The 14,378-nt window shown below is 44.8% G+C and overlaps 1 protein-coding gene across 17 annotated transcripts in view; it reads right to left on the bottom strand.

Moving 5' to 3' along the window:
- Positions 1-14,378, bottom strand: part of CLASRP (CLK4 associating serine/arginine rich protein) — a 900,118-nt gene that overhangs the window by 140,652 nt on the left and 745,088 nt on the right. For all 17 annotated transcript variants that reach the window (XM_085625696.1, XM_085625697.1, XM_085625686.1 and 14 more), the window contains one exon: positions 6,516-6,632. In XM_085625696.1, the coding sequence (XP_085481822.1) occupies positions 6,516-6,632 (117 nt within the window). The remainder of the gene's footprint in view (positions 1-6,515; positions 6,633-14,378) is intronic.

Here is a 14,378-nt window from a genome sequence, read left to right as displayed (position 1 = left end):
CAGAGTCCAAATCCTGGGTAATATTCAATAATGGAATAGTTAAAATGATCCCAAATGACAAACAAATCGGTAACATTCTTTGATTTAATCCTTAGAACAGATTTAGATATGTTAATATTGTTTGAAAGCTGGGTCAGTGACTAAACTTGACTGGCAATTGCCAAGGCAGATCTAACTGGTTATAACATTTTACGAGTAATAATGACTTTACAGAAACCTTGAAGTAGGATTGCTTGTACACTAAATGACTACAATGCTGCTACCTTGTCCTCTAACCACTTTGTTTTAAAATTGAGTTTTTAGTCATAAAAATTACCTTACTTCAAAATATATTACAAGTTTTGTAAATGCTTACTGGCCTCAGGCTATGATGATAGCTTCTAACGTCCTTTTGTAGAATTGCTCTCCAATAGTTTTGCATTATAATCAGATTCATGTTTCTGGTGATTTAAATGTTTGTGCTGATTGTTCTGCTATGCCAATCTCAGATCTAATTAATTTACGTGCATGAGACATACACCAATTGCTCATCAGCCTGACACTCTGAGGGCCATAAACTTGATGTTTTTGCACAAAATGTTATTTCTTTCCTGAGTGTGGTTTCTTTAGTTTGGTCTGATGTAGTTATTTCTTTTATTATACAAGCTGTAAAGAGTAACATTACTCACCTCCTCTGTAAAAAAAAAAAAAACGTAATATATTCACTGGAGTAGGTGTATGTTTTTTCTCGAAGTGATACTGATTGTTGCTTTACCCATTTCTAATCTTCGTCTTAGAACATCCTGCTCAGTTATTAAAAGTAAATCAAGACCCCAAATACCCAGTGCAAAACCACTGGTATCTGTAGAACTGGCTGTGAACAAATCTAAGGAGGCAGATGGCATGCCTATCGTAGTCAGTGGGGAAAATAAATATAAATCTTAAGACTAAAATTCTATATTACCATCTCCAAATTGAGACAAGGGTTCGTAAATTATGGAAAGTCATTTTCACGCTGTCAATCATAGTTAACTGATCACATCCCAATGGACAGCTTAAGCACATTTCTGAAGTTCAATATTCACAATATTTGATATCTCTTACATAAGCTCTATTTATTTTAGGAGTTTTCTATATTGCAAACATGACCCATCTGGGTATCAGAGCACTGTATAAATAGCTAAACAAGTTGGACATATAAAACATTGGTAATAAACAGATAAAAATACAGTTAGCAGAGTTAGAACGTCTTACAGAACAACTTTTTGCTGGGTAGACAAGAGTGTTGTGATGAAGAGACTTATGGGTCATGCAGGCTATCTTAAACAGAATTCTGGCTTCAAACAGAAGCAATTTTAGATACTTCGGATCAGGTGTAATGCAGTAGTGTTTACAGGATCCAGTTATGAGCCTAGCAGCTGAGTTTAGAGTGGCACTTAACGGAGCCAACCGAGCTTTGGGTAGACCTGCAAGAGTGCCACTCCCGTAGTCTAGGCGCAATAGGACTGCTAGCTGAAAGTCATCTGGAGGTAAGAAGGATTTAATTTTCCTTAGAGTGCTCAAATGGTAATTAGCTCCTCTGGTAGTAGCATTGATGTGATCTTGGATACGGAGGTATGTGTCCAGTGTAACACAAAGATCTAGTAGAATCAACAACATGAGGGGCGAAGTTGAGTGCTGTAAGTTGTTTGAGCCATTTATTTATGGGAGTGGAGAGATAGGGGGGGGCGATCAGGAGAAATTTAGTCCTAAGCGTATTTAGCATAAGGTGATTGTGGGTAAACGATTGTTGGGTTTTCAGTAAGGCAAGGCTAAGAGTTATAATATCTTCAGGGGAGGACATTTTCATAAATAATTGTGTCATCTGCATACATGGAGTACTGTGTATTTGAGTGTGCAATGATTTCAGTAAGCGGTTCCATGAACAAGTTGAATAACAGTAGAGAGAGTGCAGATCCTTTAGGGACCCCAATTGAGACAGGAGCAATGTCTGATAGGGTCTGACTGACTGATACACTGAGCTCTACTATGAAGGAAGGAGGAAAACTAGCTTAGGATGGGACCAGATATACCCATCCTTTTCTCCAAGAGATGAACATGTTGTCAAGTTTGACCATTTCAAATGCAGAGGAGAGATCAAGGCGTATAAGCAGGCAAGGCTTGTTCTGATTAGGTACTCTCAGGGAATCATCTACGATGTGAGTCAGAGCCGTTTCCTGGCCAGTTCTGAAGCCAGATTGGCAATGGTCGAGGAGCTGAAACTGTTTAATGTGGTTGCAAAGTTGTAAATGTACAGATTTCTCTAGAAATGTTGCAAGTGTCATAATGTAAGTGATAGGACACAAGTCTACATTTTGCTTTTTTGGGATAGGTGTAACCTGACCTATCTTTAGGCAATAAGAAATCGTGCTCTGGGTAAAGAAGCACTGACAATTTTCACTCAAATCCTGTCATTTGCATATTCCTTAACAGCTTAGTTTGACTACCGGGTCAAACTTTCCTCGCTAAACTAAACTCCTTTCTATATTTCAGAAAAGTACAAATTCGTTTTTAACATGCTTTGGCTATTCTTTTACTGAATAATCCTAATGCTGATAAAAAGGACCCAACCAAATTTTTGTTTCGTCGGCCACAAAAACACTTTAGACTGATGGCAATTTAAGACACAATTTGTTGAGAAATTTTACATCCTGGATTATTTAAGATTGGTTTTCACCCCAAAAGAATATCAGAATCCGGATGATCCACTGACACATCTAGATGGCAGCGGCGCCATTGCTCTGATAATATCACATTGTGTAGTGGCATTGAACACCATCAATCAAATCAAGCTGGCCAGGCTGCAGGGGCAGACCTGAAAGGACACATTATCTTCCTATTTAAATATGTTATCTCAGAGAACATAAAAAATTGTACTTCGTCCCTGTAACTCAAAAGGTCAGAAATATGTTTTCTGGTGTCCCCCATGGCTCTGCAGTATCTCCTAGTGGGAAAAGGTCAGAACAATGTGGGCACAGCCACGCGTGTCCGAACAACGCAAGCGCAACCACCCTTGCCTTAACCATGCATATGCCTTAACCACGCATATGCGTGGTTAAGGCAGTGCGTGGTCTAGCTGCTGGAATGGGTGGGCCTATTCCCAGATAGAGGAAGGCTCAGGAGAGGACGCAGTGAGGTAAGTGGAGCTGGGGCGGGGTTTGGGGGGGTAGGGGGTAGTTTTCAGGGCTGAGGTGGTTTTGAGGGCGGGGAGGTTTTTTGGGCTCGGGTGGACTGAGTAGTTTTTAGTGCTGGGGGGAGGTCGGGTAGTTTTTAGGGCTCGGAGGGAGGTCGGGGTAGGTTTTAGGGATCATGGGGAGAGCTTGGCAGTTTTTAAGGCTCGGGGGAGGGCATGGCAGTTTTTAGGGCTCGGGGGGAGAGCGGGGTAGTTTTTAGGGATCGGGGAAGGCGGGTCGTTTTTAGGGCTCAGGGGGAGGGTGGGGTAGTTTTAGGGCTGGTGGGGGATGTGGGGTAGTTTTTAGGGCTCAGGGGGAAGTTTTTAGGGCTCGGGGAACGGTGGGGGGTATCTTTTAGGGCTTGGGGGAGGGTGGGGGTAGCTTTGAAGGTTCGGGGGGAGGGTGGGGTAGTTTTGAAGGTACAGGGGGAGGGTGGGGTAGTGTTGAAGGTTCAGGGGAGGAGGGTGGGGTAGTGTTGAAGGTTCGGGGGGTAGTGTTGAAGGGGAGGGTGGGGTAGTTTTGAGGGTTCGGGGGAGGGGGTAGTTGAGGGTTCGGGGGGGGAGGTTGGGGTTGTTTTGAGGTGTAGTTTTGAGGGCTCGGGGCGGGTAGTTTTGAGGGCTCAGGGGAAGGGCGAGGTAGTTTTGAGGGCTCGGAGGGTGGGGTAGTTTTGAGGGCACGGGTAGTTTTTAGGGCTCAGTTGGAAGGGTGGTGTAGTTTTTAGGATTCAGGGTGGGAAGGTGGTGTCGTTTTTAGGATTCAGGGGGGGAGGGTGGGGTCGTTTTTAGGATTACATTTTTAGGATTCAGGGTAGGAGGGTGGGGTAGTTTTTAGGATTCAGGGCGGGAAGGTGGGGTAGTTTTTAGGATTCATGTAGTTTTTAGGATTCAGGGGGCGGGTGAAGGCGTTTTAAGGATTCAGGGGGGAGGGTGGGGGTGTTTTTAGAATTAAGGGGGTGGGGAGGTTTATAGGATTCAGGGAAGAGGGGGGTGTTTATAGGTTCCGGGGGGAGGTTGGGGTAGTTTTTAGGGTTCGGGGAGGGTGGGGTCATTTTTAAGGTTTGGGGGGGTAGGGTAGTTTTTAAGGTTTAGGGGGAGGGTGCAGTCGTTTTTAAGGTTCAGGGGTGGGGTAGTTTTTTTAGGTTCATGGGGAGGGTGGGGTAGTTTTTAGGGTCCTTATTGTTTTTAGAGTCGGGGGAGGGGGGGTCGTTTTTAGAGTCCGAGGGGGGAGGGGGTCATTTTTAAGGTTCAGGGGGAGGGTGGAGTAGTTTTTAGGGTTCATGTGGGAGGCTGGGGAAGTTTTTAGTGTTCATGTAGTTTTTAGACTTCAGGGGGAGGGGGGTAGTTTTGAGGGATCGGGGGAGGGTGAGGTAGTCTTGAGGGCTTGGGGGGAGGGTGGGGTCGTTTTTAGGGTTCAGGGGGAGGATGGCGTTGTTTCTATAGTTCATGTGGGGTGGGAGAGTTTCTAGGTTTCAGGGGGGAAGGGGGTAGTTTTTAAGGCTTGGGGAGGGTGGTGTAGTTTTTAAGGCTTGGGGGAGGGTGGTGTAGTTTTTAAGGCTCAGGGAGGGTGGGGTAGTTTTTAAGGCTCATGGGGAGTTTTTAAGGCTCGGGGGAGGGTGGGGTTCGTTTTTAAGACTCGGGCGGAGGGTGGGGTAGTTTTTAAGGCTCGGGGGTAGTTTTCAAGGCTCAGGGGGAGGGGGTAGTTTTTAAGGCTCGGGTGGAGGGTGGGGTAGTTTATAAGCCTCGGGGAGGGTGGGGTAGTTTTTAAGGCTCGGCGGGGAGGGTGGGGTAGTTTTTAGGGCTCAGGGGGAGGGTGGGGCAGTTTTTAGGGCTCAGGGGAGTGGGTGGGGTAGCTTTTAGGTCTCAGGGGTTGGTTATTAGGAGGAAAGGGGGTAGTTTTACGTCTCAGGACAGGGGTTTATGGGCTGTTTTAGGGCTTAGGGTAGGGGGCTGGAGTAGAATGCTGGCTGGAGGGTATTTTAGAGCTGTGGGGGGATTTACACTTACCTGGTAAGTCTTAACCACGCACACGTCTTTGCCATACATGCCTCAACAACACATATTTCACTGTAAAGGCATGCATAGTAACGGTATATGTATAGTTGAGGCATGCGTGGTTAAGACCGCATTGAACCGGCATTTATGGTAATCCTATGCATGGTTCCATCACACAACCTCTCCCAGTTAATTCAATGTGTATGTTGAATTACTGCCTTATCCGTCTAATGACATCCAGATGGAAACTTTACTCCTACAGAGGAGCATTCAATACATACAGTTAATACTTTTCTTTAGATATTTCAGAAGCTTATGACCACTAATGAAGATTACCTAGTGGAGATGGAAAAGAAACATGTGAAATCCCAATTCATCTCCATAAGAATCCTCATTAAAGTACTAAGCCACCCAGCCTCTGCCATGGGTTATAGTGGAAGATTTTTCTTGGGTTAGTTGGGACGGGGGAGGGTATAATTGTTTATTACAGGTCTATATTATACGTTATAAATGTATAAGTATATTTCAAAAGTGCTTTGGGAATCTACATGTGGGTGACTTAACAAAAATGCTCTAGAAGACATTATTTTATATCATTTTTTTTAACTGGAGCATATGGAAATAACATTATGCAAACTGTAGGTCAAAATAACAAAAATTAATATCAATATGGAAACATAATGGTTTGAATCAAAAATAATTCTAAATTAGAAAAATAAGAGGAAATGTGCAGGAGATGAAAAAATGAAAACTGCAAGTTATAGTGATAAATACCGAGTTCACCCAGTAGACGTCTCCAAGTCTAATCACCTGATCATTGCCCAACTCCGAAAGTTATTGGTAGACAGTTAAGCAGCTCCCGACTCCATTGATCATGTTATGAATTTAGAATAATCTGGGAGTCAAAGCCACAAGCATTTGAAACTGCATGGATTGAATGATGAGATGGGTTGAAAGGATACCCACTGGCTCAAACTCAACATTCGTAAGACTGAGGTGAGGGCGAGCGCATGATTGAAGAACAGTGAAATCAGACTTACTGGCCTGAGAGTTTAGAAATTTGTGCCGAGCTGGTTCAATTTGATTTCCGCTTTTATCGACACAGACTGCGGCTTTTAACAGCTTCAAAGAATGTTCCTGTGTCTCACTCCCTGTCTATGGAATACTGCAGTCATAACACTGATGCAATCATGACTGAGCTACCTTTAGATTGCTTAAGCATCCCCTATATAGCCTTAAATAAATTAAAAAACACTTCCGTAAGACTTCTGAATGCGATTCAAAAGCAGGAAACTGTAAAAGAAGTGGAAGAGAGCAGCAAATATGGACTGACCTGTGCACTGCATCAATGACTGGCTAACTCCCGCAGAATGGCTCTGCCTTTTGCTTCGGTTCGTGTTTGATCTTTCTCTTGGAGTTGAATTGAGAGAAACTTGACCTGATCTCCTCACTGGGAAATGGAAAACAAAAATACATGTACAAATTGGACAGCCTGCTAGTTTCAGAGAAAAAATTATTTTCAAACCCATGTAATGAAGGAAAAGTAACTACCCTGTAGTACAAAATGGTTCGCTAGTGATGATGCCCTGTGTATCTATCTGCAGTTAAAGAAACTACCTTTACTAGGTTAGGGTTTATGAGCCTTCCCTTTTAGGCCTTGCCTAAAGAAGACCTATTGTCTCTAATACATTAAAATAAATACATATGCCTAGCTTTGGATGGACCCATTCTCAAGTGTGGATGGCTTTCTTGTTGATCTCATTTCCCTACTTCTTATTTGATGGCATTCCTCCCAATTCTTTGTTTGCCCAGCCTCTAAAGTGTGTCTTTCATATTGTGTGTCCTTCCACTCTTTCCATTAATATTTTTTTTCTTTTAGTACTCCATGGTAGTGAAAATATTTTGTTCTCTCCTAAAAAACGTCCCCCATTAATACCGCCCCCAGTTCTCTGCGTTGCTTCCACCTCTTCGCTCAACGTTATTCCATTGCTGCCCCCACCCACCTCCTTATGATTATTATGTTTTTAAAATTTTAACATTTTTAAAACCCCTACTCGCTCCTCTGTGGCGTCTCTGCACCTAGTATATTACTGCTGCTGCTTGAAAGCACTGGCTTCCTTCCACCTTCCCCGCTCCTTCGTTGCTCCCCTGTAATGTTCCTCTATATATTAAAAAAAAAAAAAATATATATATATATATATATATATATATATATATATATATATTTTAATATTCTTTCTAGGATGGTTCTTCAGCAGCAACCTGCTATCCTCCCTATGTCCTCCGGGGATGCTGCTTTATTTTTTCAAGTGCTGTCGTGTATATTTTTTAAACTTACGGATACAACATTGCCATTTACAAATTGAAACATTAAATAAAAAAATAATAATAATAATAAACATATATACATATACCACTGCATCACGATGAATGTGCGCAATAATGTGTATGTAAAAATCATCAAGCAGCAGCAGGTACTGTCAAGATACATACATGCAAGAGTCACCAAGCATGCAAGCCTACAACATAATCGCACCATTTCCCCCTTTGATTCCTGCTGATACTAAGTAGCATCAGCCAAAACCATTGGCAAAGATGAAACATCTGCGTAGGGATACCCAAAACGCAATACTGTATTACTTTGCCAATGGTTTTTAAGAAAATCAGCAGAGATATTAGATTCTTTTCAAGAGCAGAAACATGAAGTGTTGCTTCTACAATCAAAAGAACAGAATGTCTCTTGAAACACAAGGATATTCTTACCAGAGCCACATCTACATGCAAGTAACCTTTAACCCTATTGTATGAGATTCTCATTAAAGTCCTGTTTTTCAAATCGAGTATAATGTGGTGTGTTCTCATCTTGATGCTGGAGAAGACCACTGATCTTAACCACCCCCACATTTTTCCTAATCGTCACCAGCATTTTATCTACCCCGGGGGTGAGAAAAGGTATTGCTCATCAAAAGGTAGCCTTATAAGGTGTTGCAGAAACTCAAAGCAAAAGCGGGATATCCTAAGTCAAGCATGGTGTTGTAACAGGATGCTTGTATTGCCTGGAAGTTGTCTCTCCATCACAGCCACGGTACATCTGATGTAAACATTTCCCTCCTCCAAATTCTCTTTACTCTCTTTATCTTCACAACAGAACGAGGTTGCATTATCTCCTCAATTTTTCCCACTGCTGGCCACATCTTGCCAGTAAGACAACAGAATTTTCAATAAGCCACTACAATGAGGCTTCCGTTGGTGTACGCGAACGCTCCCTGGAGCATCAATCTAGGTCTTTTTATGAGGGGCAGAGAGTCCCGCTTTACATGAGTGCCTTCTTCCACAGCATGAGTACCACCAGGGAGTCCGAAGAGACATGCGCATGGATGAACAAGGGATTGTGAGGATGAATTGAAGGATTAGATTACTTACCCTGTAAGCATCTGGTCATTGCATGTAGATTCACAAGCTCTGCATACTCTTGCCATTTAGTATTGTGCGTGGTCGGCGGCAACTTGTTTATCTATTTAAAAGTCTTTAGAGTCACATGGTCTCAGTGACTCCTCCTCTCGCCTAGGAAGCGCATGAGCACAGACTCCCTGTTAAGGATGTTTTTCGCTTTTCGGGAGAGAGTAATAATGGAGTAGTGACCAGAAAAAAATGGGGTCCGCACGTATAGAGACAAATGTATTAAGTGAAAGGAATATGTAACTAACAGTAGCTTACAGGTCAGAGGGTGGGTGCACTGAATAAACAGCACTACATGCAATGAACAGATGTAGATACACATTTTGCATACACCAAAAAGTAGTACTCCCCTAAGCGGTGGCAAGCCAGTGGATGGTGCAGAGGTCTGAAACAGAGTCCTAAGGACAGTCTGACCAAATTTAGCTTGCTGCTTTAGCAAGATTATTCACATAATAATGTTTTGTAAAAGTGTGTGCATTGGACCGTGTAGCAGCTTTACAAATATCTGCTATGGGTATGTTCCTTAGAAATGCCAAAGAAGCACCCCATTTGCGAGTGGAGTGAGGACTGGATGGGTTTCCTGCTATCACAAATCTGAGATATTTGAAACGTGCTGGGTGAATAGGAATGTGGAAGTATGCATTCTTTAAGTCTAGTGTTGGCATAAAGTTGCCTTGTTGTAGAAGTCGTAGAAGTCGAAGCACTTGCTGAAGTGTTCTGATAGCATGTATAGGTTTAGCGGTGTGAGATCTAATATTGGTCGTAGAGCACTGCCCTTTTTTGGAGATTAGTAAGTAAAGAGAGTAAACTCCTGATACTTGATTTTGTATTGGAACTGGTTCTATAGCTCCTTTTGTTAGAAGAGCTTGTACTTCTTGTTTGAGGAGTTGTTGGTGCTGTAACACGAGTTTGTGAGTGAGATGTGTAATGCTGGGAGGATTGTTGGTAAGCTCCAGGCACTAATCAGGCTGGATAATGTCTAATACCCATTTGTCCGATGTTATTGATTGCAGAATGGGAAAAAATTGTTATAGTCTTCCCCCCACAGGTGTAAGATGTTCGGGGAATTATGGGGAAGTCACTGTTTTTTGGAGATGGAGAGGTACGCGTTGGTGTACCTTTACCTCTGCCTTTAAAATTGTTCCCTCTATAGCCGCTTTTATATCAATCAATCAATCAAGACATTTTTAAAGCGCACTACTCACCCAGGGGGTCTTAAGGCGCTGGGGGGGGGGGGGGGAATTACTGCTCGAACAGCCAGGTCTTGAGTTGCTTCCTGAAGGCGAGGTGATCCTGGGTTGTCCTGAGGTGGATGGGGAGGGAGTTCCATGTCTTGGCCGCCAGGTAGGAGAAGGATCGTCCTCCGGCGGAGGCTCTGTGGATGCGTGGAACGGCGGCGAGGGAGAGGCTGGCGGAGCGGAGCTGGCGAGTGGGCTTGTGGAAGGTCAGGCGGTTGTTGAGGAGCTTGGGGCCCAGGTCGTGGAGGGCCTTGTGTGCGTGGGTGAGGAGTCGGAACGTGATCCTTTTGTTGACGGGGAGCCAGTGCAGGTCTCTCAGGTGTCCGGATATGTGGCTGTGTCGGGGGATGTCCAGGACGAGTCGTGCTGAGGCGTTCTGGATCCGTTGGAGTTTCTTCTGGAGTTTGGCGGAGGTGCCGGCGTAGAGGGCGTTCCCGTAGTCCAGCCGGCTGGTGACGAGGGCCTGGGTGACCGTCTTCCTGGTCTCGGTGGGGATCCACCGGAAGATCTTTCGGAGTATGCGCAGGGTGTTGAAGCATGAGGACGAGATGGTGTTGACTTGTCTGGTCATTGAAAGGGAGGAGTCCAGGATGAAGCCCAGGTTGCGTGCGTGGTTAGTTGGCTTGGAGGTGGCTCCCAGGGCAGGGGGCCACCAGGAGTCGTCCCAGGCGGAGGGTGAGGATCCCAGGATGAGGACCTCCGTCTTGTCTGAGTTCAGTTTCAGGTGGCTGTCCTTCATCCATTCGGCGACGTCCTTCATCCCTTCGTGTAGGCTGGCTCTGGCGGCGTCTGGGTCATTGGTGAGGGAGAGGATCAGCTGGGTGTCGTCGGCGTAGGTGATGATCTTGAGGTTGTGTCGGCGTACGATGGCTGCGAGGGGGCTCATGTAGACGTTGAAGAGAGTGGGGCTGAGCGATGAGCCTTGTGGAACGCCGCAGATGACTTCGGTGGCCGCTGACCGGAACGGGGGGAGGCGGACTCTCTGGGTTCTTCCGGCGAGGAATGAGATGATCCACTCCAGGGCCTTCTCCTGGATACCGTTGTTGTTCAGGCGCTGTACCAGGGTACGGTGGCAGACAGTGTCGAATGCCGCGGAGAGGTCCAGAAGGATGAGGGCCGCAGTTTCTCCTTTGTCCAACAGGGATCTGATGTCGTCTGTGGCTGCGATGAGTGCGGTCTCGGTGCTGTGGTTGGCTCGGAAGCCGGACTGCGAGTGGTCGAGGGATCCATTGGTCTCGAGGAAGGCTGCAAGCTGTCTGTTGACGGTCTTCTCGATGACCTTGGCGGGAAACGGGAGGAGCAAGATGGGGCGGAAATTCTTGAGGTCGGAGGGGTCTGCTGTTGGTTTCTTCAGTAGGGCGCTGATCTCGGCGTGTTTCCAGCACTCCGGGAAGGTGGCGGCGTTGAAGGAGGCGATGATGTCGCGTAGATGGGGCGCGATGATGTGGTCGGCCGTGTTGAAGATGTGGTGTGGGCAGGGGTCCGTAGGGGATCCGGAGTGGATGGTGTTCATCGTTCGTGTGGTTTCTTCGGTGCTGATCGGGGTCCAGGTGCGGAGGATGGCGGTGGGCGGCGTAGGTTCGGTGGTGGGGTTCATGGTAGGCGGGCCGAAGCTGTTGTGAATGTTGGCGATCTTGTCGTGGAAGAAGGCTGCGAGGGAGTCGCAGAGTTCTTGTGAGGGGGTGAAGTCGTTGTTTACGACGTCGGGATTGGAGAGCTCTTTGATGATGTATAGAAGCCTCTACATGGAAAGGGTTGTGTGTAATTTGTATGAGGACACATTAAGATCTGAGGAATTACTTTTGGATCCTCCTCTATAAAATGAGCGGCAAACGGAAGGATGGTGACTGAAGTGCTCCCATTGACTTTGCCACATCTGTATCCTTTTTCATCTTCTCAAGTGATTCATCCACCTGAGGTCCAAAAAGATGTTGTTTATCAAAGGTAAACCTATGGAAGCTTGGTGTCCAAATTGCACACTAGAAAGGACCACAATACTTTTTGTACACAAAAGGTTTCTAGTGGCACAATTTAAAAACACAATTTAACATATAACAAGCCGCTGGTTTTTAAACCACAAGCTTGTGTGGTTTATTTCACAGTTATTCTCATTTTTTGAAAACCAATATACACATTAACAATATGTCATGTTAAAGAACACAATTTCATGATTTAACATTGCATACACGGACAGTTAAGAATTGTTTGACACTAAACAAAATCGAAAAATGAATGAACACAATTGGTCAAAATGAATGAACACAGTTGGACATAACAGAGATCACCAGTCCTATATGGGTTCCGTGCTCTCCATGCCACTGGAATCAAGCTATCCTGGCTGAAGAGGGGTGAAACCCTGAAACTGGTCCTAGGATGCTTGTTTCCAGTCCAGGGAGGACCTAGCTTGGCAGTTCGGGCTGGACTGTTCCCATGAGGCACACGGTCAAGAATGATTTGCATATGGCTGGGTTCAAACTGGAACGGCATGGTGAGCAAAAAAACGATGGATTTAGGTCCAGATCTCTGTACTGGGGTGAATGCATGACATTGTTCTGCATTCTGTCCATCAACTGTTGTTTTTACACTTAAAAATGTCATCAGCGTGGTGCATCATACCTTTTAACATGGGTAAAGATTGAGTTGTGTGTAGTTCCTAAAGTTTCAAAAGTTTCAAATAAAAAAATCCTCCTCTAAAGATTTTTTGTGTAGTGTAACTCCATGGTATAAAGCTGCCCTGGAAGTTAACTCCTGGTATGATGTGTTCTCATCAGGAGGAAATGGTTTTGCAGGGTATAAGTCAGGATAATTATCCAATGGTGGATCAATATTGTAATCATTCCATGCGTCTATTGGGGGTGGACTATTGTCAGCCCTATATCAGGCTGTGTAAGTGGAGAACCCTGTGGTGTAATGTCTAAAGGGTTTGAGCAGGGTATTGGTGAAGTTGGTGGAGGGGACTGAGGGAATGGGTGGACAGGGCTTGTAGCCATGTCCTTTTTTATAGGGATTTTGTAGTTTATGACCACTGAAGGAATTTTCCTTCTGAAAGACGTTTCAGATTTTGCCAATATATGTCCAGTGTCTGGATTAATAGAAATTTTCTTTTGCTTAGGATCCAGCTTTTCCTTCAGAGTTTCCAGGATTGGTTGTGGAGGCTTTTGAATGGCATCATTTGGTTTTGGTGCCGAGCTAGACCTGTCTTTTTTATCCTTTGGATCAGGTGGTTTCGGTACCAAACGAGTTTCTCGGCTTGAGCCTGAGCTGGAAAGCTTGGTGTGCTGTTTCAGTGCCAAGCCCAATGGCGGGGCGTTGGAAGAAGTGTCTCGGTGTCGACCATGGTCAGAAGACAGTGGTGGCCCAGAATCCTTTTGTTTAGTGGAAGCAAGTTTGGTGGGCAAAGGGGCTTTGTTACTCACGTCACCCTGTTCAGCAGGAACGCCATCAGGCTTTAGCTCAATCTCCAATTCTGAATCCGAGTTTTCTGATTTTTTTTTTGACATGCGGATGTTGAAAGTGTACGAAAAAATACCGATGAGGGTACAGTGGATTGCGCACTGAGGGGATCCTGTAGAATGCTTTTGAACCTAAGTGCCACAAACCATGTCCGAACCCGATGGCGGAAAGAAAACAATCTAACAATTGAATCGATGCCCATAGGCATTATCACCAAAAGGAGGAGTTACCATACCTTGTGACTGGAAAAGACTTCTTTGAAGAAAAACAACTTGCAAACATCCAGACCCAACACTAGATGGCAGGAGTATGCAAAGAATGTATCTAAAGCACACATGCCTTGAAGATATACTTATCCTTGGTAACATTCTTTCTGGTGGATGCCCTAACTGCAGGTAAATCACTCCAGATGACAGACTGGATCTGGTAACTCTAGCAACAGCTCCTGTGTTCCAGCAACTATTGCCATCGGCCACCGTTAAGGATCTGTCCCACCTCCACATATGACAGGGACCTACATAAAGTCCTGTGCGTAAACAATAGTTTTCACCTATTTTTCCCAGATCTTCAGGCACAGAGCATGACCGATAAAATAGAATTTTTGTAATGGCTAACTTGGAGACTCCCATATGGGAGAAGAGTCATGGTGAAGACTCTGAGGTCTGATTCAGTTTCACCAACAGGGTTAAGGGAATGCATATTATTTTGATGGATACTTCTAACCAATGATTCCTTAACTTATGAATCATTACTAAATCAATGCCGCTCTCAAGGGTAAGAGTTTTTTAACATAGCGAAGCATCCCAAACAGTTCAACATCAATGAGGTACTCCTTAGTTCTGTCAATGTATAAACTAAGCCCATGCCGTTTGTCCAACTAGTGCAGCCTCTCCTGCAGTTGTAAGCAGAGAATAGAATGAAAGGAGCGTGACGGACTTCCCTACATGAAAAGGTGAACCCACTTTGGGAGAAAGGATCCACAAGTTACTATGTACCAGCTTGTCAGAAAAAGACGAAATAAGGAGGCTGAACTGACAAGGACTGAT

Source organism: Triturus cristatus, chromosome 9 (genome assembly GCF_964204655.1).
Source record: "Triturus cristatus chromosome 9, aTriCri1.1, whole genome shotgun sequence".
NCBI classification, from domain to species: domain Eukaryota; kingdom Metazoa; phylum Chordata; class Amphibia; order Caudata; family Salamandridae; genus Triturus; species Triturus cristatus.
This window is presented reverse-complemented; position numbering and strand designations above follow the sequence as displayed.